The 22,646-nt window shown below is 34.9% G+C and overlaps 1 protein-coding gene across 6 annotated transcripts in view; it reads right to left on the bottom strand.

The window, feature by feature from the left end:
• GABRB2 (gamma-aminobutyric acid type A receptor subunit beta2) overlaps positions 1–22,646 on the bottom strand; it is a 169,931-nt gene that overhangs the window by 100,546 nt on the left and 46,739 nt on the right. For all 6 annotated transcript variants that reach the window (XM_074838522.1, XM_074838521.1, XM_074838524.1 and 3 more), the window contains one exon: positions 8,993–9,213. In XM_074838522.1, coding sequence (XP_074694623.1) covers positions 8,993–9,213 — 221 coding nt within the window. The remainder of the gene's footprint in view (positions 1–8,992; positions 9,214–22,646) is intronic.

Here is a 22,646-nt window from a genome sequence, read left to right on the forward strand (position 1 = left end):
AAACAGAATCTGGCCCATACCTTGGGTGAGAGCTGATACCTTTTCTGGTTAAGACAACAATTAATTCACTTAAGCAACATGTTGGGATTCAAGTTCCTTTCCTTATGCTGGATCTATATTCACTGTGCAAGACAAGAGCTGGTATCTGACTTGTCCCACCCTAGGATTGGCAACTAATGAGATTGGGGTAGTAATGATTTCTTCTTAATGCAGATGATGCTTTGTAGTCAGAATTCTACATAATTGTGCATCATTCTTCATAGGTAATTCAAAGTTTTTGAAGTCTTCACAACAGCTACATTACTTCAATTTGAAACAGTTTTTTACTAATTTGCATTTATATCTGCCTGTTTTCAAAAGTTCCTGCTTTGAACACCTGCATGCAAGATTTAAGGGTTCTTACAAGTGTGTATGTATACTTGAACAGCCTTGACAATTTGGACACACAAATCCAATTCACCTCATTTCTCATACAAAACTGAACAACTGCATGTCAGACTGTGCATTAACTCTGGCAAGTGCTGGCAACTGAAAGTTCAGTAATTGCACCTGTAAGTATGAGCACTAGCATAAAAAAAATTACCCAGTTAACATGGAAACACCTGTTCACAGTACTGAGATTCTCATGTTCAAACAAGTCTTACCCGAACAAATTACTTTTCACTTACTCTTCGCAATGCTTGTCTATGCCCTTATTGTCATATCAAGAGATTTAGTGTTATATGCCTACATGAGATAAAAAGAATGACAAAAAGTGATACCCCAAATTAAGAAAACTTTAGCTATTTAACTGGGGCAACACAAAGCTATTGTACCGTTTAATTTCTTATTTTAAGCAAACTTGAAACTTTACATTCAAGAAAACATTTTCAATCTAAAGTTCTGTGTCATTGCATGACACATTGTCTTTCCACTGGGTCAAAATCACTCGAATGAAGACAATAAAGGGCCTAATGTCTAATATGGTTAACAGTTTTCAAATTGGCATTTAACATGTACATTTTTGGCCCTCAAATTCATATTATGCTTTTACTGGTGATTTGATGCCCCTGGCATGACACTTGCAACAACCTCATGAAGATATGCACTATGTTTATACATCTTTTTATGAATGGCAACACTACTTTGAGATGCTATTGAAAGAGGAAGCTGGTGCTCAAGCTGATATACTAGAGTGACAGAACAGCACCCCACTGTAGGGCTTTTTTATGTCCCTACAGGGTACCTCACTATAATGTTTATTACTTTTTCTCCCCTGAGGTTATACAAGGCCCCAGTTTGAGCGGAGGGCTGCAGAGCCAAGAGAGACATCAGTGTGAAGGAACCATAAACACCTGCCCCCTGGAGAGTTACCAGGATCAGGAACATAGCGTCCAAAACAACATCTACCACCCCAGAAAAGAAGCCCAGGTCCTTTTCATCCTTTCTGAAATCCCCAAATTGAGAAAGATGAAAATGCTCTATTTTTGAGAATTTTTTTTGCTTAGCATGAAAGGGCATTAAAAAGTCTTTAAACACCTTCTGTCCACCATCTGGAAATATATTTTTGTAGCAAAAAGGTAGGACAGATCTGTCTCTCTCTTGCGGAGGAAGTTTGGAAATTACGAGGATATTTGAAATTTCATGTGCAGTCCAAAGATGTAATTTTAATTCCAGCTAGCAGAAATTATTTTATGGTCCTGAAACTGAAAAATGGAAATTCACCTCCAAATTATGCTTAGCATTTTAATCAAAAACTAAGCCCTATAGGGGGAGGGGGGGGGGGAAAAAAAGAAAGGTTGCAAGAAGTAGCAAAATAAAGATCATATGATTTACTGAAGGATGTCTGGCATGAACAATTCACCTCTCAAACAGTATGTTCTGAGAACTACAGGCACTTAGAAAGGCAATTGCTTTTTAAACTGTCCATCAGATGTTGTAGATAACAAGCTGTATATGAGAAGTTAAATTGCTGAACAAGTCTATTAATACAACAAAAATGCCCCAGGCTATTTTAATAGAGCAAAGTGTGGGAGAATCTATTTTACTTGCAGCAGTGAAAATTTCCAAGCAGCTGAAGCTGAGTGAGCAGACACCAGAAGGCACAGCTGAGACAACACAAAATCCAAGCATCCAGGACTATTTTGAATTCACATGACTCAATACTGGTAGCAAGAAATAAAGAGAGGACAAAGCAAGACCGTCATACACAAAATTCTCTCATTTACAGGAGATTACTGGGTTATATCAGTCAAATAGTTAGGAATTATTGCTGGTTGGGTTGTAAACTTATAGTTAGCAATGTATTAAATAACGCTTGACAAGTAAAACTGTTTAGCTTTCAAACCAGACAGGTTTTTAATTTCTGACAAAACTCCTCTGTTCTACCTAATTTTGGTTTTCTTTTGGCTAAAAAGGATGGAAATGTCATCACCTCACAGGATTTAGCCCCTATCAGAAGCTCTGCGTATATTCTACTTTTCAGCAAAAATACACCCACAAGCTTCAGATACACAAAGCATAAAATCAGCCTACTGAAGAGATACAGAAGTATACAATACTCTTCATCATATAAGTATCAGTCCTCAGTGACCAAACCACTGTCACGGAGTTCACTTGTGAGGACTGTTAGCAGAAGTGTATGTAAGAGTAAATCTCTCTAAAACCAGCCTGTCAATGGTGCAAAACCACAGGAAATATCTTTGTCTTCAGCCACATCCTCAAGTATACTTAGTCCTAGCATTCTAAACTTCATTTCCTCCTTATTCTGACACACAACACTCAAATGTCCTCTTCCAGCAAAGAGGTGAGAAAGTTATTTAAAGAAGTAGCAATTCCAAATTGGCAAACAGAAGGGTCCTGTTTGTCACTCTTCTCAAATCTTGCATTCCAACCCTGGAAAAAAACTCAGAAAACTTCCAGTGCTTCCACAGGCTGCAAATCAGAGAACTGATTCTTCCCCAGAATTACACAGACTAAACCAGAAGACAGTTGAATTTCCTGTCTGTGTTTTAGCACAGATTTGATGTCAAAAGCCAGGGGAAATTTTTTATATGTATATTTTTATATATAAAAACAAATTTAAGAAACAACAAATCTTATCTACCGTAGCAACTGTATCTGTTATGAGTATTATATAAACCAGGTATTTTAACATACAGACGTTTAGTTAAAGCCTTATCTTTTCCTGAGTTCTGGCTGCATCTTATTCAAGCTTTGCTCAACCTACTGTAAACTGATTGTTATTCTAGATTTGAATCTTGGTCCTCTAAGTTTACTTTTCTATATACGTTGTCAAATCACTAATATCCCATTGCAAGTCATCTTAACTACTAAGCCATAGTAATTTGCTCTGTAATAACTCTTCATTTAAGACTGTATGTTGCAATTTTCTACCACTTTAGTGATTTAAGTATATCATCTATTGAATGTTCTGGTCTTGGCATCAAAGAAGCATTTTCTTGCCAGATGGAATATGAAAATAATATGAAATAAACCATTTTTTTAAATGAAAAAAAGGAAGTTCAGTCATATTTGTAAATACTGCAACTGGAATGCAAAAAAAGCATTTTCCCAACACATAAATAGCTGGCAGCTATCCCTCAAATAAAAATCCTTCCAAACCTAGAAGTAACTAGTATGTCATGTCCTCTGTAAAAAATTGGTCACAATTCAGTTATGCCCTTAACTAATGTCCTGTTGCAGTGAACAGGGCAGGCTATGAGGACATCATAACTACCATCTAGATGTCTACATTCATTATTAGCCATTTCTCTCTCTCTCTCTGCTTTCAGTGACAACATAAGCCAGGTGCTTACAAAACTGCCTCCTAGTCCTTCCTGAAATTTACCTTCACAATGTTAAATCTAATCAGATCTGACATGCATATTGTGTATGCATTCTGTTAGGAAAAACAAAAGGAACGAACAACATTAAGGGATCATCGCTTGCTATATCCAAAACACAAATTATAGGGGCATAAAAGAATGGGACAGTTACATTTATACATTACCATTTTGGTAATAAGATCACTTGTAGTTCAATGAATTTGGTTACAGCAATCAAGGTAAATGAAACAGTCACAGAAACACGTATATATGTGTTTGCATGTGTATACACTTATGCATACATGTTTATATATAGATGTATGGGGAGGCAAAAGTAAAAATTTAAGACTGATATTTAGAGGAATCTCAGTTTAGTAGAAGCATCTCAAAGTAAGATTATGCCACAGTAGATGTAAGCTAAAGTAAATTAATGCAGCAATAGTGATCTTCAGAACAGTAACAGTGTACAGTGTTTTTTTGAATTATATGTCAAAATTAATATTAAGCAGGCATTTTTAAGCTATGTGGAAATTAATACTACGCAGACATAAAATATATCACTACTGTGGACACTTTAAATCAGATTAACTTTGAAATAATTTTAGATGAAATAGACAGTTAAAGCTATTTAAAGCTGTAAAACTGAACCCTTAACATTAGAATCGTATCATTGATTGCCACATGGGCCAGTGAAGGCAAAAGCAGAATATGGCCAATCATGTAATTCTGTTGTGCTACCAACATGTGTATTTGCCCCATCCACCCCAGTGTTTGAAACACATTTTAGCCAAAAAGCCTTTCTGAGACCTACTCAGCTGAGTCTGAGGAGGAGGGAGGATCACCTACATTTCATCACAAAAACTTGTCCATGGATCATTAATAATTAGGACATATAAGAAGATGTTTTGATGGTAATTATCCAACTATGACAGACCTATATTGATATTCAAGTTTGTTTCTTGCCCTTGGCAACTGCCTCTGCAGTCCTCCTTGGAAGAAGGCTACATCCTGACAAGGACAGGAAGACAGAATCTTACAAACTGGAAAATAAAAGATAAAGCTAGAAATAGACATGCTTCTTTTCAAAATCATAATAACATGGCCTTTGCAACATGTTCTTAACCAGTGTAACACTTTGATTCATATATATTACAAACATACATGTACACAGATGCAGTCACGATTTCTCTAAAACAAACTTACTTATCCAAATAACTGAGATTGAAGAAAAATTCTTCATCCAAACCTACTGTGCCTTAAAATCTTTTCTTTTTTTTAACCTGCATATGTCACAAAAGCTAGAGAAAAACCCTTAAATGTAAGTTTCTTTTTTTCACTTGAAGAACAAATAGGGTGATGCTTCCTCCAACACTCAGGACAGAGTGTGTGTGAATTTATATAAGAGGAGGAGAGCTATATGGTGACCGATCTACTGTATCCACTCTGAAGTGCACCTTTCTAAATGCAGCAAGGAGCTTCAAGGACCATTCCCCCACAGGTTTCAGTACAGCATAAGGTACAATGACGAAAAGAAAGATTTTTATTATTAAACTGGCATTGCTAGGTCCCCATTTCCATGCAATTAAGAATAATAATTGTTTATTTCTAATAATAGCTGATAACTTGAATCTGACAGTCCTCCCAGGACTAGAGGCTATTTAGTCACTCTTGCACTAGAAAACAAGATGGACTTTATTAATATCCTATGGTCAAAAGCTAGAACTTTTCTTGCCATGTCCTCATCTATCAGGTTTCTGTTCAAAAGTTGAATAGTCTCTATACCAGGAAACGCTGCCTCTCCAAGAAACAAGGGGTGTCCTTCCCCTCTTTGCTGTTCAGGTACATAGTTGCAGCTGGACCCAAGACAAATGCAGCCCCCAATCTTTTGCGATGGGTAGGGGGAGTACAGGGTGACAGTCATCTTGCTACTGCCCTCAGTGTACAATTCATTTCAGCACAACAAGGGAACAAAGGCAGAATTCACATCCATCGCTCATCTTGTACCCACTCACAGGGCAAAGAGAACACTTGAAATGTACCAAGCAGAGTCTTAAAAGGGATGTAAGAATTGATAATCACAAATATGAGATTGCTAGGTATACTGGAATACTAGATAATTACTTCCTGATCTGAAATTCTTGACATAGAAGAAAATTATTCTAAACACCTTTCTTTTGGGCGGTACGCAAGTTCTACAACAGAAACAACATAGAGAATTATTCTAAAACCATTTTGGATACCATATTGTGATTGCAAGTATTGAAAAAAATAATTCTGGGAAATAAAGGATCAAAGCATTAATAATGTTTCATCTAATTACATTAAACAGCTGTAAGTAAAAAATATACAATATTTCACTTTATCACATGATAGAAAATATGATTTGCTATACATGCTCAATGAAAAGGAGGAATGGTTTCACCCAAGACAGTGAAGCAGTACCAACACCAATTCAGCTCAACTAAGCTCATTCTTGTAGTGCTCCAGAGTATTTTATGCAAGTATTTTCAGACAAAGTTACCAATTTTTTTAAGCCATTACCTTGTTTCTTTTGGGAAACAAACAAACAAAAAACCCAAAACCTTAGAAAAAGTACTTTTCATTAATGGTTTTAAAGTTTTGAAAGAAAATCCTTCTTTTACTTGATTCTTGCATGAAACAATTTTTTCTGAGCTCTATTTACTGTTTACCAACATTTTCAAAAATAGACATTATTATGGATTGCTAAGCAGACAGAATGAAAATGATTTGTCACAAGTAGCAACAAAAAGTCAGAATTATTGAAAACATTAAACATGGTATTGATTTCATAATTTATTCTGAAAAATAATAATAAACGATGATTTCAGAGTCTTAAATTGAAAACTATACCAAAATCTTTGTTACACTCTTATTGCTCTCACTCCATTAATGCAAATGTGTGTTAAGTAGTTGTTTTATATTTCACTTTACTGTAAATAAAAAGTTTCACCATTTTAAGGAACCAAATATCTGTTGTTGCATCAAACAATAACAAAACCCTCCAGACTTGCTCCCAGCCATAGTGCCAAAGTTAGAATTGCTCTCACACAGAAAACACAAATGGACACAATACAAATTGGTAAATATAATAACCAGCACAAAAGAGCAGAATCTGTAAATCAAAATGAATTCCATTTAGTTATATATAAAAAATGTTTATCTACAGTTCATAAGAGAATATCTGGGCTGTGTTACAGATCTAACAATGAAATACATTGTTTCAGTTTCTGCCAAAAAAAATATTATTTTTGCATGTTTTAACAAAATGGTCTCATGTTTCATAAAAATTGCCATGCTGCTGCTCTTAAATTCAGTTACACACTTTCCTACTGTGGTCGTACTTCAAGAAGGCATACTTTTGCTGTGTACCAGATGTAGCTAGTTAATTTTATTTCTTTTAGTAGCTATCACAGCCCTTTATTTTTCTTCTTTTACTTTTCAAGTAGAAAAATAATCTCTCAGCCATAAGAGGCAGTGCTATTCCTTAAACGCAGAGGAAGCTAAGGAGTCAGGAAAAGCCCACATCTTCTCCACCAAGTGGAAGATGTTCTAGGTTCTACAAGGAAGGATGAAATCAGCATCTTGCACATTAGGAGAGTGTCTCAAAACCATCAAGTACCTGCTAAGTGAACATTTTCACACTTTTCACCGCCCTTTTCTGGAGGGGAGTCACCATGTGGCACAGACTGCAAGAGTCCAAAGATCATCCAGACTGGAGGTATTTGAAGTCTGACTCCAGCATAGTGGTGACAGCACTGACCTAGTCTCTCTCCATCTCAAGGAGAATGGTTTCAACCGAAGAGCTAGAACCTGCCTATCCTGGGAAAGGCACCTCCTGGCACAAGTGACTGGCTGAACTTTATCACCCTGGAAATTTTCAGGTTTGGGTTTGAAAATTGAAGTTAAATACCAAAAGTGTTAAGCCTGAAGTCCTAGGACAGCTTAGGATGTCTGAGTTGCAATTTAGGGAGCCATGTTCTAAACAAAAGTCTCTGAACAGAAACATATTAATACATATCAAGATTAGTTATATTTGCTGAGCTGTTTCATTAATCTAAGTAGTTCATGGTAAAGATTTCCAGAAACACCTGCATGTTAAAACGCAACAACAAAACTAAGGGCATCCAGATCAGTGACTTGTAATAGATCATGTTAATTAGATATGAACTTCATAGTCATGTTTGTTCAAGTGACAGAACTAAATATGTAAGACTGTGTTGCTTTCCTTTACAGCTGGGTAAAAACCAACCAAGTTAAAAGTGCATGCTTCTTGACATCATAGTTATAGGAAGACAAAAACCTCACTGAAAATAGAAGAAATACACTAACAAAAGTTATAAGAATTAGCTTCCCCAAAATTATTATCCTATGTTATATTCAATATGAAAATATGAGACATTCTAGATTTAAGTTCTGCAGCATTTTTTTTAAACCTAGTCAATGCTTGCTTTCTATTTTACCTACTCATACCGTATTAAGTCAGTCATCTTTAGCAGGAATATATTTAAATCACTTTCTCAGTAATTATTTTTTCTATAAACACTGCTAAACAGACATTTTCCCCCATTTTCAGAACTTCAGAACTTCAAGAGTGAAGTTCTGTTGATTTCTCCAGTCACCACTCTCCATCCAGTCACACACAGTAATAACATAATGCTGAAAAACATTTCAAGTCATACCTCATTTTAGTGAAAATCAGAAAACTGGGTAGCATACAAAGCAATCTAATATTCAATCAAAAAAAATCTAAAATATATCATTTAGTTAAACTATCAATTCAGCTGTCACATACATTCTCCCTTTTTCCCTCTAATCCTCGTTTTGTATTTCTTACTTCAATTCCTTTGAGGAAGCAGTTCTAAAACTGGCTTTTAATCCAGAATGGTATTAAAAATAATATTTACAGTCCTATCTGTTCCTAATAGAAATGTCTGAACTGTACTAAAAATGGCAGTTTATCTCCAAAGTTTATATTAAAAAAGTTTTTAAAAAAAATCTTTACTCATTTTTAGAATACTGAAGTTCAAATTGTTTCTGGAATATCATCAGTTATATAGAATACAGCAATAAAAAGAATAGCATCAAAAAAGACGAAGAATAGGATTTAATTTGAAGCCATGATTAAAAGACTAAAAATAAAAGAGTTAGAAATGGTTCATACTGACCTGAGTCCATAAAGGACTGTACCATCTGGATGCAAGCGGATCATTCTGTTCTTCACAGTGACACCATGTACAAATGACTTCTTGTCATTCAGAAAATAGGTATCAGGAACCCACAGCTGATCAGCTACTCTGTTGTCCAGAGTAAGGTTTAGAGGTATTACATTATATGACAGCCTCTTATCCCTCCAGGCTTGCTGAAAGTACATTGTCAAGGTATAGTCCTGTGATTATAAAAAAAAAAAAGTTTGCATTGAAACAGACAGCATACATACGCAAAAAAATAATAATGCAAATACACATTTATTCATTGCAACTGTTCTTAAAGGCAAACATTTCTGTTCAGAATTTTCATAAGTAGATTTATTTATTTTTACAGTACTGAACATCTTGTGTATACTTAATAGAAGAAATGAGAATACAGAAAAGATGGGATATTTACATTTTATGAATGACTTGGGAGTTCTCATTTCAATATTTAAAAATAAAATGGAAACAAATTTGTAGACACTTAACAGTCTGTAATTTCTGTAGCACTTCACAAGGCTGGGAGTTCTAGGAAACAGGAACATTTACAGATCTGAATTTCATCTCATGGTCTCCACTGTATTCAATAGAGTTCTGTATCAGGCCTTGTAACTCTGAAGATGCAGTTACCACCTAAACACTTCTCTAAATTAAAATCTCTTCAAAGTCTGTTAACTTTCCCCTGGGCACTGAAATCAATGGGAAGTCTCGGAGGTTTCTATTCTACAGAGTCTTAGTCTTCTACTTAATTTTACAGATGAAGTAACTCTGGTTACTTCAATGGAACAATTCAGAGAGCACAATTAAGCATCTGGGTAAATATTTGCAGTATTATGAGACTTGCTTTGTTTTAATGCAGACCACTAATGTACAGTACTTGGGAGATATTTTTCTTTTGATGTTTTAGAGAAAAATATAATTACAAAAATTATATTTGGTAAGACCTGTTATACATAGGTATAACATAGGTGCATAGGTAGAATATTAATTAATTAGAATACTAATAAAACTCCATAAATAATACACAAAGGAGCTGTATATCTGATCATGGTCCACAGGGTCAAGGGCTGTAAAACAATACTGAAGGAATACGAAAAGGAAGAATATTCTAAAGCCAATATTTTGTTTAGCTTGTTCCACAGAAGTCATAATCAGGCCTCAGGCTATTTTGATTTAGAATTCATATTTAACATGGACTTCATTAAACTGTGAGAACTGTTAGCTTAAAAAAAAGAGTCCTTTCAGCTGAAAATCAACAACAGCTGCTGTGATTATCAGCAACCCCAGGATTCAGCCATGTTAGAGTATGAAAGTCTGTATCTATGCCTCAGTCTGAGGCACTTGAAAACAAGAAATCCCACGTAAATTACAACAAATAATTAACTATGGTGACTACATCTCTCAGACTATTCTCTAGCACTTCACAACACAGAAAAGCATGAAAGATATGAACATTTTATTGCATAAATTGCAGTATTAGTTCTCATTAGCTACTTTAAAGGAGAGACCACTATTGAAACTGGTTTTATTACAGTTGGCAAAGCAACATTATTCTTCCTGTTGAAATACTTTAAAAGCATCTGCAACAGCTGTATTTTACAAGCATTTTCATTTTAAAAAAAATTGTATTTGACACATGAACACTACACAGAATTTCGCACAAAACACGAAATAATTTTTTTATTTTGCAGTTAAACAGAAGAAACTTTCAAAAAAAAAAAAATCTACAAAAATGCCCCCGTCAGAAATCACTGACATTTACTTAAAAAAAAAAAAAAGTTTTACATTTATAGAAATTATCTTTTCACACGATAGCCAAGGACTTGATAAACACCAAATCGCACAAAAGGTACATGGAAAAGTTACCTTTCTCAGTGAATGGGAAAACAGTCACACTAAATTTCTTCCACTGCTATGCAGCAAGGTGGGATTCATCCTACTTAACTTCAAGCCTTGGAGACATATCTCTCTCCACTGATTTTAGAGCATCTAGGGCAATCAGTCCTAACCTATAAACAGCAGTGAAGCACCTCCAGTTACGTGAATTTAAGCCAGTGTCAATGGCAAATTGAGAAGATAATCAAAATCAGATACAACTTTTATTACCACTGTCTGAGTATCCAGAAAACTGTTTTCCCCTTCTTTATTAATGAAATTTTTTTTACACATACATTAGGTTGGTATAATTTTTCACTTTAAAATGTACACAGCCCACCCTTAAATCATGAGTTAGGGAGGGCCTGTGACAACTATGGCTATTCCAGCAGAGTTCTCTAAACAGTGACACAGCACCCAGAAACTAACTGACCCTGCCTCTTCTGCAGAAGAGTGTGCATTCAGATGAATCAGTATAAACTGTTTTTTACAGAGATATGTATTTCCATGGTGGAAACGCTCTTATTTTTTATGCACCTTTCCCCAGAAGAGCCTACATACATGAGCTTCAGAATGCCTCTTCAGTTTTCACTGAAGTGGGGAGAAATACATGTTTCTGTTGAGAATAGTTACGGCATTTCTTCCTTGTCAAAACAAAACCAGAATTGCAGTGCTGTCTTCTTCAGTCTTCTTCCTATTTGTGATGGTTAAAGGTTAATCAATCTTCACCTGCTATGCCTTCAGCCCTATGCTGCAGTCGCTGATGGAAGCACATACACCCAGCCTGTACACAGAACACTGCTCAGCTTTGGCAGGGTCTCACAACATTAACAAAACTGCAGAGTTACAAGTAGGTAAATACCAAGTAAGTTTTTCCACTTATTTTACTACCAAATATAATTACCTGGTAACTATTCTAATCTGATCAGTTTTAATGCTATGAAATCTCTTCCCCGCCCCACCCCCCCCAGGATCAGGATGAGAACCTGCTTTCAAGAACGTTCTACCTACATCTGGAGAATTTTACTGTTATGCTTCATCACTGTTCTGCAATATTTGATTCATAACCAGATACCAGAAAATGTTCAGTAATATATTGCCAGTAAGAAAATGTATTAGTCTTCATTCTACTACTACAACACAACGTAAAGTAGATGAGCTGTAGCAATTCCTCCCCTATTATCCCTGGAATGTTGCATTTTATTCCTACTCTAAGGAATAATCTAGATGTATTAATATACAGCATATATATAGAACATGCTTCCCTCTTTACACCTCAGTAAAAGAGGATAAGAAGAGGAGGATGAAAACGAAACATGCATGGTTCAGTGCATAAAAATGAATCACATCAAACTGTAAATTTGGAGCACTGGTATACTGGAAGAAAAGCCAAGTCACCAGGCTGGAGCTCAGAATCAAACACTGTGTTCCAGAAAGAGAGCTGGTGTTTCAACTAAAAATTATTTGTCATCTGTTGGTCCTAGTTTTCAGATGTGACTGGAGTTTCTGATGGTCAAAACAGAACACCTTAAATAACTTTTTATAAAGCCCTCACAACCTTTCAAATTTAGTTTAAAAAATTACTATTAAAAATAAATGTGTTCCAAGCTACATATTTCAAAGTATAAGTGATTAGTTAGGAAAAAAAGGAAAACCTGTCACATAAGCCACAATTCATTCCTTAAAAAGGAGGGAGGCATCTGTTTTCACAATTCCAAATGAAAACAGTAATTCAAAAAGATGATGTGCAGATACAAAATGTCCCAGAAATATCCCAAGACACTTTATACTTTGAGATTAAGAACATGCTCATCTAGCTAATATACTACAAGAAAATAGTCTGTTAAACTTACTTTAAATATGGGAATTCCGCTTTATTCTAAGGATAAATACCTAAACAAACATGCAAATATCTTGTCTCTCTAGGAAGACAGGCACACAAAAGAAGAGGAATAGAAACGGCTAGTAAAGGATGGTTTTGCTTTATTAAACCCTTAGCACCCTATAAATTCACAGGATGGGATTGTTAGAAGCTTAGTAAGTACGATGATGAAACAGGAGTGACTTCGTTTTAAACGCCTAGCACAAGGCAGTAATTACAATGAGTTGAAAGAAATATGAAACCAAAATGATGACTATGTCTGTATATACCATCACACAGACATAAACAACAAAGGTACAGACTATTTACAATACAGCATACAAAGATACAATGTACAATAAATAGGTTCATCAGTTACCCTGAGCACTTGAAGCTTGAAATGCTGTACAAAATTTTATTAATATAAAGTTACAAGAAAAACCTAGAATATAAATAGGCAAATACTGTATTTTTGTAAATACACAAATATTATCATTTCGATAGCTTTATTATTCCATTGTTCACACAGATTTCTAGTTAATAAACTTTTTTACTCTGTCCAGATGCAGAAATTTAGGCAACAAAATGGATGGTTACTTATTCTATCCCAAAGTCCTCTTTCCTTCACCAATTAAAGTTCAGCTTCCAGTTTTCTTCTATTTCACACAATGAACAGAAGAGCAGCAGATATGAGACAAAGTTAATCTTAATGCAAATTTTGTCAGATGAATAAAAAAGTAACAAACAATTTTATTACTATTAGCATATTTACGAGTAACTTTTACCCTGAACGTTATCTTTGTGCAGTGGTTGCGTGCAAACACTTTTAGCTGCTGGAAATGTATATATGTTGGAAAATTTTAAATTTAAATTTAGATAAATAGAATTGTTACAGACAGCCAAGTTGTCAGTTAATGACCATCAACTTCAAAGATCTAAAGGAAGATATTGCACAGGAAGGCATCAACTCTGAACACTGGCACTCTTATTTACATTCTCTCAATTCATTAATACTCTCAAATAAAAGTTTTCTTAAGCCAGAAAAGAAATGCCAGCTTAGGCCTACTGGTAGCTTAAAAAGATTATAACACAGGTCTTAGCTAAATCCACCCATGGGCCAGTAACTGTGAAATGTATATTGCTGGTCCTCTTTATATTGAAAAAAGGATCAAGGCAAAAGAAGAAATAAATTTCAGAAATTTTACAATGGCACTGTCTAATGTAAAAGACTGTGCCAGATGTAAATTTTTTCAAAGCATGAGGATAAGGCCCAATGTGAAAAAACCAACATTTAAAATGTAGCTCGTTCTTCCACGTTACACAAAACAGGACTGATTCACAGTGAAGCTCAAAAATGTATACCAGCACTTCTATTAAGAGGGATATAACACAGCTAGTGACACACTTTGGAACTAATAAAATCAGGAGACTTCAGAGAAGAAAACAAATAAGTAAAAGGAACATACTGTATATTATAAATACAACACAGCAGCATGGAGTTGAAGAAGCTATTAGTCTCTACTCATCAGTAATGAATGGAGAACTTATTTGTAGTTTGGCTTAAGTCCACTTCTCATCATTTTCCTGGTTAGTCCTAACTTGCAAAAATACTACATTTTCAAGTTTGGCATTTTTAAAGCTTCCAAAAATGCTTGAAGCTGAAGATTTTGCCTGAATGCTCTTTATTTACCACGTACATATAAAAAGCTGTCTGTTGATGACATATTTAAAAGTGCCATTAAGTAATTTACTAGAAGTATACATCTACACTGCAAAATGTATTTTAATATATCAAAAGCTATTATATACTTAAGAAGAAAGGAGCAAATGTTAATTCTACACCCTCCTCAGACTCTAAACAAAGTTTCCACTGATGTGTGCAGTTTCTACTGCGGGAAGCACACAACATGTTTCACTACTTGAATGGTATATAAAACAATCCAAAACAAAGGAGATTCAGTAGATTTATTTCAAAAGCAATGTCTTTCCCTGAGTGCTGATTGAAATCCTTTCAATCCTCATTTAATTTAAAATCAACCACTACAACATGTTCAATTTATAATTAACTATCTCACACTTATGTCAAGAAAATTAACATAAAAAGTCTGCTCTGTTAACACTGGAGACACCACTAAGTGGCTTACATAAAAGTAGAACAAACTGTCGAAGAATGGGTGATACCAAAGAAATGCCAAAATAAATTATTTTTCACATTCTGTAAATCTTAAAAAAAATGACAATAACATCAAGAACCTTACACAGAATTCAAGTTGATCTCTCTCTCTCTATTGAGTCCCACTATCTCAGGCTGGCCTCAAGTCCACAACACACTTCTGGTTAACTGTGTCTCCTAAAACTTACCAGGTAGTTTTTCTTGACACGAATTGTATGATCTAAAGTCTAAGATCTTTCCAAAAAGGAAAAGCTCCCAACAAGCAAACTTAACATTTATTCTGCAGCAACTATCGCAGAATTATTCATCAGCAATTCTCATTTCTCAGCTGAACAAATAAGCAAATATGGGCTGATTATCTCCTAGAACAGTTCTCAGAAAACCACAGTATTACTGAATCACGCAAGAGACTTGTGTATGAAAGCCAAACAACTGTCAGCAGTGCTTGACTCCTAGACATAAAACTTCTTACCACTGATTATATGAAATCTGTTGTAAGAGACTGCTTACCATTTCAGCGACAAGATCATGAATTTGTGTCTCCTTAGCACTACTGACAGTAGCCAATATTTATACTGTTTCTACACGGTGATTTATATATTGCACTGTGATGCAGTGTCATTATATTTCATGCACTGAAATGAAATAAAGCAGATATGGCTGTTATGTTTCCTGTAATGTCAATTGATTTTAATTTCTGACAAGTCACCCAGACTGAACCATGATACTGCACTTTTACCAAGCCAGCAATCTGCATGTCATTCCAATCAAAAAGCATCTGCCATATATGTCTTTTAGCTCTCTGAATTGCTGTCTCTTGATAATAAGAGGAAGACTGATTAAAGGGAACTTCAACTGAAAACTGTAATCTACTTGCTTAAGAGAGTCACGTATCTTGGTATCTTCAGATTTTTCTCTTTTGAAAGGGTCTAGTTCTCCTTATACAGCGTTGCTGGATTCTCAGACGAACAATGCAAATTCAAAGTAATATGAATAAATTCAAATTATACTCACTTTATAGAAAAGTTATGTAAACACTATTTTTCTGCCTTAGACAAAATTATGTGCTATTATTATTTAGTCATGTCTCTGAAGTAGAATATTTTAAGCTACAAAAAATATCAAAAAAGTTTATTTACATTTGAATTTCAAATTTTCTTTACTCGTGTATCACAAGTCATTTCCCAGAGAAGGGAGAATACTTCTGAGTTCACAGATCATTTCCTATGCAATTGTACAATCCTACAGATCTTCAGAAAGGTAAATACCTACAACAGAAATCATATTTATAATGCTTTTATCACGATGCTTTCCCTTACTGTAGCCTATTATTAAGAGTACTACAAAAGTAAAAGTAAAAAGTATTATTGAAAATACTAAACAACAACAAAAAAATCATAACTTTTTAAATAGAGTGGAAATAAACTGGTGATTAAGCAAAACTGGAGATCCAACTGGAAAGTCTGATGAGAGCAGAAGGTGGTCTAAGCTATTGTTTTGCAGAAGAGATGCAAAAGTAGAAAACCAGAAACAGCTACTAGAAACCTGTGTGTCTCACTGATACTTTTAATGAGGGGGGAAAAAAAAAATTTCCAGGATAAGAAGATAGTAAATGATATTGAGATTAAATCTGACTGAAACATGAGAATTCAGGTTGTGCTTAGGTGCAGAACTAAACTGGCATAACACCTGGATAAGTGCTCTTTTTCCTGATGCTTTACAGTTTCCTGAGTTGCTAACATATAAACAAAGCCTTAAGAATACATTTAGAAACTGAAAGAATTGTCAAGTCAATGCTGCTCCATATCACTGTAATTAACTTCTGAACAGCTTACAAAATTAGTAATAAAACGAGTAGGTGTTCATTTAAAGCATACAATACTTATTTTTAAAGTATTTTGCAATATTTTTCAAGGAGAATATTGAAATGAATAAACATTCCCAGAATTTATTCATTTATTTATTTTTAAATATAGCCTTACTTCTTTCGACCAAGAAGATGTCAGTCCACCAAGGCAAGGAGACTCCAACGACAAAAGTACCATTAATATGCCTGTTATTAGCTCTGTCTGCCTTTTTGCATCTAAAAGGATGTATAATAATCTCTAAATTCCCAACTGCAGGCTTTGGTCCAATAGAAACTGAGACTTTATTACTGAGATTTTATAACTGAGATTCTACTACTAGAAAAGGTTGTTTATTTACATCCTTCACAGTTTGCCAAAACATGAGGCTGATAGCAAATTTGGCTGCCCACTACAAAACCTGTTAAACCCTCATGGTTACAGTTCTTCCCTTTAACATATAGCCTGCTGACATTTTAAGAAGTCCTGTATCACCTCACTTAACCTTACACACCAGAGTGTTCATTTTCTCTGAACTACTAACAATTATCAGCGATTCAAAATACTTCAACCTCAAAAATTAAAATCTGAAGTGTGTAAGCAGAGCATTCTCAGTACTAAACTTCCAAATGTTACTATACCAGTAATTCCCAAGAGTCCAAACTAAACCACAAGCAAATTCCCAGTTTATCTCACTAAGCAGTCACTTCTGCTGCTTCAGTCTTGCAAATAAATGGTAGCATGTTTACGTTTTAGGATGATACAGTGAACCTCTGAGCTGTTTCGAGTGATGAAGTCACAGGAACACTCTAAAGCTTACAAAACTATTGAATACATCAATAGCAACACTCCAATCACTACATTATTAGTGACGACAGAATGCCCTTTTCAGAAATACTAAAACAAGCCACAAGGTTATCTCCATGAAAAAGTATAAATTTAATTTTAATATTAGGAAGAGAAATAGCTGTCAAAAATTTGATTATCTGAGCTTCAGACAGAATTTGTACACTTAGTGCTGTTCAGAAATGCAGTATTCTAACAAAAATGTCCCTTCTGTGATCCCATTTTATTGGGCTGCCTGAGGATGCACTGCTTGAAAAAGAAAACTACTATATGAATATTTTATTGGAGCATTTTTATAGGCAAAGGAATTTACTTTGCTGTATTTAGTTTGTTTTACTGAGCAGATTATTTTGCTAGTGTTTCCTTTCAGGTAAAAAGCTAGCTGCCTCCTCAGTTAGCAATGGAGGTTTCTGCAAGACAACTTCCACAACACGCTAAAGAAAGCATATATATGTATATTCTTCATTTTCCTAAATGTGCTCAAGTCATTTTTTCTATTCTGCTGTTCTGTTCTGGCATTACTGCTATCCTTTGTCAAATCTATGTTGTATTCCCTCTATATCACAGAATGCAAAAACAATTCAGGTGGCTTTCAGATAAATTTTCTGTCCTTCAAGATTTTTCTCCTACGAATTCTTTCACAGGTGAGAACACTATTAATTTTTGCTTTGCTTGTGATATAATATCTGTGAGATCAAGATAAATCAAATCTTATTAACCCATGTGAAAATGCCCTTTGACTGAGAGGGCCAAAGACAACATCTCAGATAGCCTTACTGTAAGTATAACAGTTCTTACAAAATGATGGAGTAAGTATGACTATTAATAATACTAAGGCAATATTTCAGCAGTCTCAGCATTATGCAATTACTAAACATCACCTCCATTTTAAAGACAACAAAGTAAAGAGAGGGCTGAGAAGCTCAGACTAAAGTAATCAGGCAGACAGATTTTAGGAGGCATCACAGTGATATTATTAATCAAGCTGGGCAATCATTTCATTTTTTCAAAATTTAACTTAAATTGTACGTAGTCAACAGTCAAGAAAACCCTGTTATGTTAGCACTGGGAAAGTGGACAAAATCAGGGCACTTTTCTAGATGTTGCCCTAAACAAAAGGTCTGAATCTAATATAGATAACTCATTAGTTCATTAAATGATTGCTTTCTTTAGTGCTTCTTGACACTGGAAACTGTCGCATTTTCTGTTCTGACTTGGAACATCCTTTTGCAAGATACAGATTCAGTTATTACACAGTTTTGTCAAGGCAGTTACAATTATATCTGTAACACTTTAAATCATCAAGGATATATTTAATAATGAATTGAAATTTTATGATCAGGCCACAAAGCAATTTTTACACTCATTAAACAACAATCTCACAGAGAATACTGATGTAAGAGAGACAGTGAGAGCAAGAAAGTAAGTCTGAGGAAAAGTTTTATTAAAAAACCCAAAACATTTCCTCCAAGATTTAGAGTTCGTCTCAGAATTATAATAAAAGAGGATACATAACACTTCCTTTAATCATGTACCATGTGACTGAAATAAAGTTAGACCAACTGATTTCATTAGCTTATTATAGTCTCCAAGAGTTGTTGATACTTCACAGAAATTTACAGGGGAAAAAGAGCCAGGTATGTGCATGATATACCCTGATCTTATTTTAGCTCTATTTTTCTTCTAAATGCACTCAGAGTCCTTCTCCCTCTGCCTCTATGTATGCATTTTCTCACACATTACTACTAATCATGCTAGATTTCTACGTTGTTTTTCTTGGTATTTTTTTTTTTTTCCAATAAAAAAAGAAAATATGTTAGGTGGAAACCCCAAATACTTCCCTTGCTTTTATCAAATGCACCCACTTTGAAAACACAAATCGAAATGGTTCTAGGCAACTGTAACCTGCCAGTTATTTTTAATACCATTCTCCACTCGCATACCAGGCACCAGCAGCAGTTCACTTCTGTTAAACAATGCCACCACAGATCCTGCAACACTTCATCTCTCTGGCTTGCTGATTCCAAGAAGTTCTCTAAAATGGTTCATTAATCTGTTAGCAACAAACTGATGTCTTGAAAGAAGCAATGTACTCTGGAGAGTACAAATCTCCCACAGATACATTCCTATAAGCATTTATATATCATGGTCTAATACACCAGAGGCTACACACTGCACTTCAGACTAATGTGTTTCTTCCCTGTTTACATATAAATCTTGTGGGAATAGACCAAACACCTTGATTTAGCTGCCTTCCTTGGCCAATAATCTCTTGAATCCTGCGACTTTATGTACAGATTTCATGGGGTTTGAACAGTGAACAGTGTGAAGATGAAAAAAAAGAAATAGCGCCACATCATGTAGGCCTTTTCCCGTATTTTAAACGCTCTCCTGCCCGTAACCCAAGATGTGACAGGCTGCTTCTCTCACAAAAATGTCAGGCATGCAGAGAACTGCCAGCACTGAAGTAAAAGGACAATTTTAAATAAGTACATATAATTTCTTTCATAGTGATGACAAGCCTGTGGAAACCAAAAGTCCAATTTGCATGACAGCCCAACACTTCAGTGAAAAGAACACACTTAGTAGAGACACTTCCAAGAGAGTTAAGTGATGTATTCAGATGAAAAAGAAATTAATTTTGTTATGTTTTAGGGAGAAAAATCTGAAAAAAAAATTCAGGTGGAAAAATATTGCATCTTTAACATTTATCGTACCTGCATTAATTATACTTTTAATTGTTCATGGTTCAGCAAAGCCAAAGCCTATTGAAATATCTCACAGGGAAGAATTACCATTCTTAGTGCCTGAATTAAAGGTGTATTTTCCTTGACAGATACAGAAAACTTTATAGCAAAGAACAGCTGCAATGCCCACAACAACAAAATACCCCTAGTTTTCCACAACTGATCTGCATATTTTATCTACAAGAAATCAACAGGAAATTAATATTGGAAATACTTGCAGGGACAATGCTGTATTAGTATTTTCATAGGATCACAGGAAAACTCAGGCTAGAAGAGACCTTAAGTCTCTAGTCCAACCTACTGCCCAAAGAAAGATCAGCTGTGAGGTCAGACCAAGCTGCTCAAGGCTTTATCCAACCTGCTCTTGAAGACCTTCAAAAATGGACATCTGACATTCTTTCTATATAGATTAGAACAACATTTTAATAACAATAAAAATGACACTTCATTTAGAAAGAAACTCCCTACACTTCAAAACAGAAAAAAAAAGGATAGCCACCCTAATCTAACGATGACCGCAATTTAATTTCAGTTTGATTTAAAATCACTGTTGTCCGATTTTTAGAGCCGTTGCACACTACTGCTTCTATTTATTCTGTTTAGTGTATTATTATTCCAGTCTTTTTGTGTCATTTGCTCAGTAATTCCCTCCACCGTTTAGTCTCACAACCACTTGAGCCACTTAGAAATCAACAGGATTCATTTACCATTAAGTTTTTGAACACATATATTCAATATTTCCTGTACTCTTCAATTGTCACCAACTTCTCATTAAACTATTCCCTGTTCCTATACAGTAGATATATTTCGAAAAACTTTTTTTTTGTACTCCCTCTCTTTTAATGTTAACCTTCATGGCTTCCCATCTGTGCCAGAGAACTTTCTATGCATTTCAATAATTCATTTCCATTTTCCACAACAGTTAATAGTTACTTTGTAAACAATCCTGATTGTACTTTGTCAAACTGAAGCTATCATGTCATCCAGACCTATTAGTTTAATGTCATTACACTTGTAACTATCAATTCTCAGAAACATACTTCAAGAATCAAAAAAAAAAAAAAAAGGATCCAGCATCGTTCATTACTGAATGATTTGTCTGCCTCCTATTGGACTAAATGTCTCATCTCATCAACCTTCAAAATTTGTCTCCTCCTTTGTGGTCCACTATTTCTGCCAGAGCTGAACTCAGGCTTGTACTTCAGTGACCAAATGGAAGTAACTGCTGTGGCAGCTGGAAACATCAAGAACAAGACAGAAGCCTGCCTTTTTTCAAGGCATGAAAGGTAAATGGTTAATGGAAATGACATGAAAAGGGTTTCTTACTTGGCATTAATACAAATCCAGTGTATGTTAACAAAATAAGGATACCATACATCTTTTTCAGTCAGCCTGCTTGTTGTGGAAATGGTAAAAGTATTACTGGTCGCAGACTTTTACCCTTTCTCACAAATTCAGATATAAGTGTAGCAGGAAATTATTCAGAAAAAAAAAATCCATTTTTAATTAAGCAGTTTCATTATAATTGTACTTTGAATGTATATGATTTGGCAGACTCTCTTCTGAAAGAGTTTGGATAGTTTTTAAGCAATTTTCAGATCTTGCAAAGAGCAAACTTTAAACTTATACAGCAGGTCCCTCTAAATACTCTTATTGGAAGGCGTTTACACAGCTTGCTGGGACTCCTGGTTTTACATTATTCCTTCCATCTGGGCGTCCAGACTGGCAGTCTGGATGCAATCTTTTCTGTCTTCTCGCTACTTCAGTCACTTAATAGTTACTGAAATTCCTGGGAGACAAAATGCCTAGGAAATCGTGAACTCTATGAATATGTCAGAAGTAACTGAGAGCAGAGCTTTGCTTTTTTATTCACCCCTGAAGGCACACTAATCCAGAGCTGGCAAGAGCAGTAGCCATTTTGCAGAGGTAACAGAAATCTATGCAGTTGCTTCCTTTTTTAAGACATGCGGAATTCCATTATTCTCACATCTTTATATATTTGGAAAACAAAATTGATCAAGTGAAAGTGCTCTGCTAGAAAAAAATGTCTCAAGGACACATTCCCACTTAAGCCCTCTCAATTTTTACATTAAGAACTCTTTCAGAAATCTAATACAAACCAATTCAGGGAACAGAAACAAACACTATATTTGCAGGAGCAGAAATCATCAAATGTCCTTCAAAACTTACACTAAACATGTTTTCACTCACCAGACCACTTGGCAAAAGAGTTTCAAGCCCTAAGTTTATGAAAAAGCTGTTAGGAACTTTCCCTCCCATACTC

The sequence above is a fragment of the Strix aluco genome, chromosome 13, assembly GCF_031877795.1.
Source record: "Strix aluco isolate bStrAlu1 chromosome 13, bStrAlu1.hap1, whole genome shotgun sequence".
NCBI lineage: Eukaryota > Metazoa > Chordata > Aves > Strigiformes > Strigidae > Strix > Strix aluco.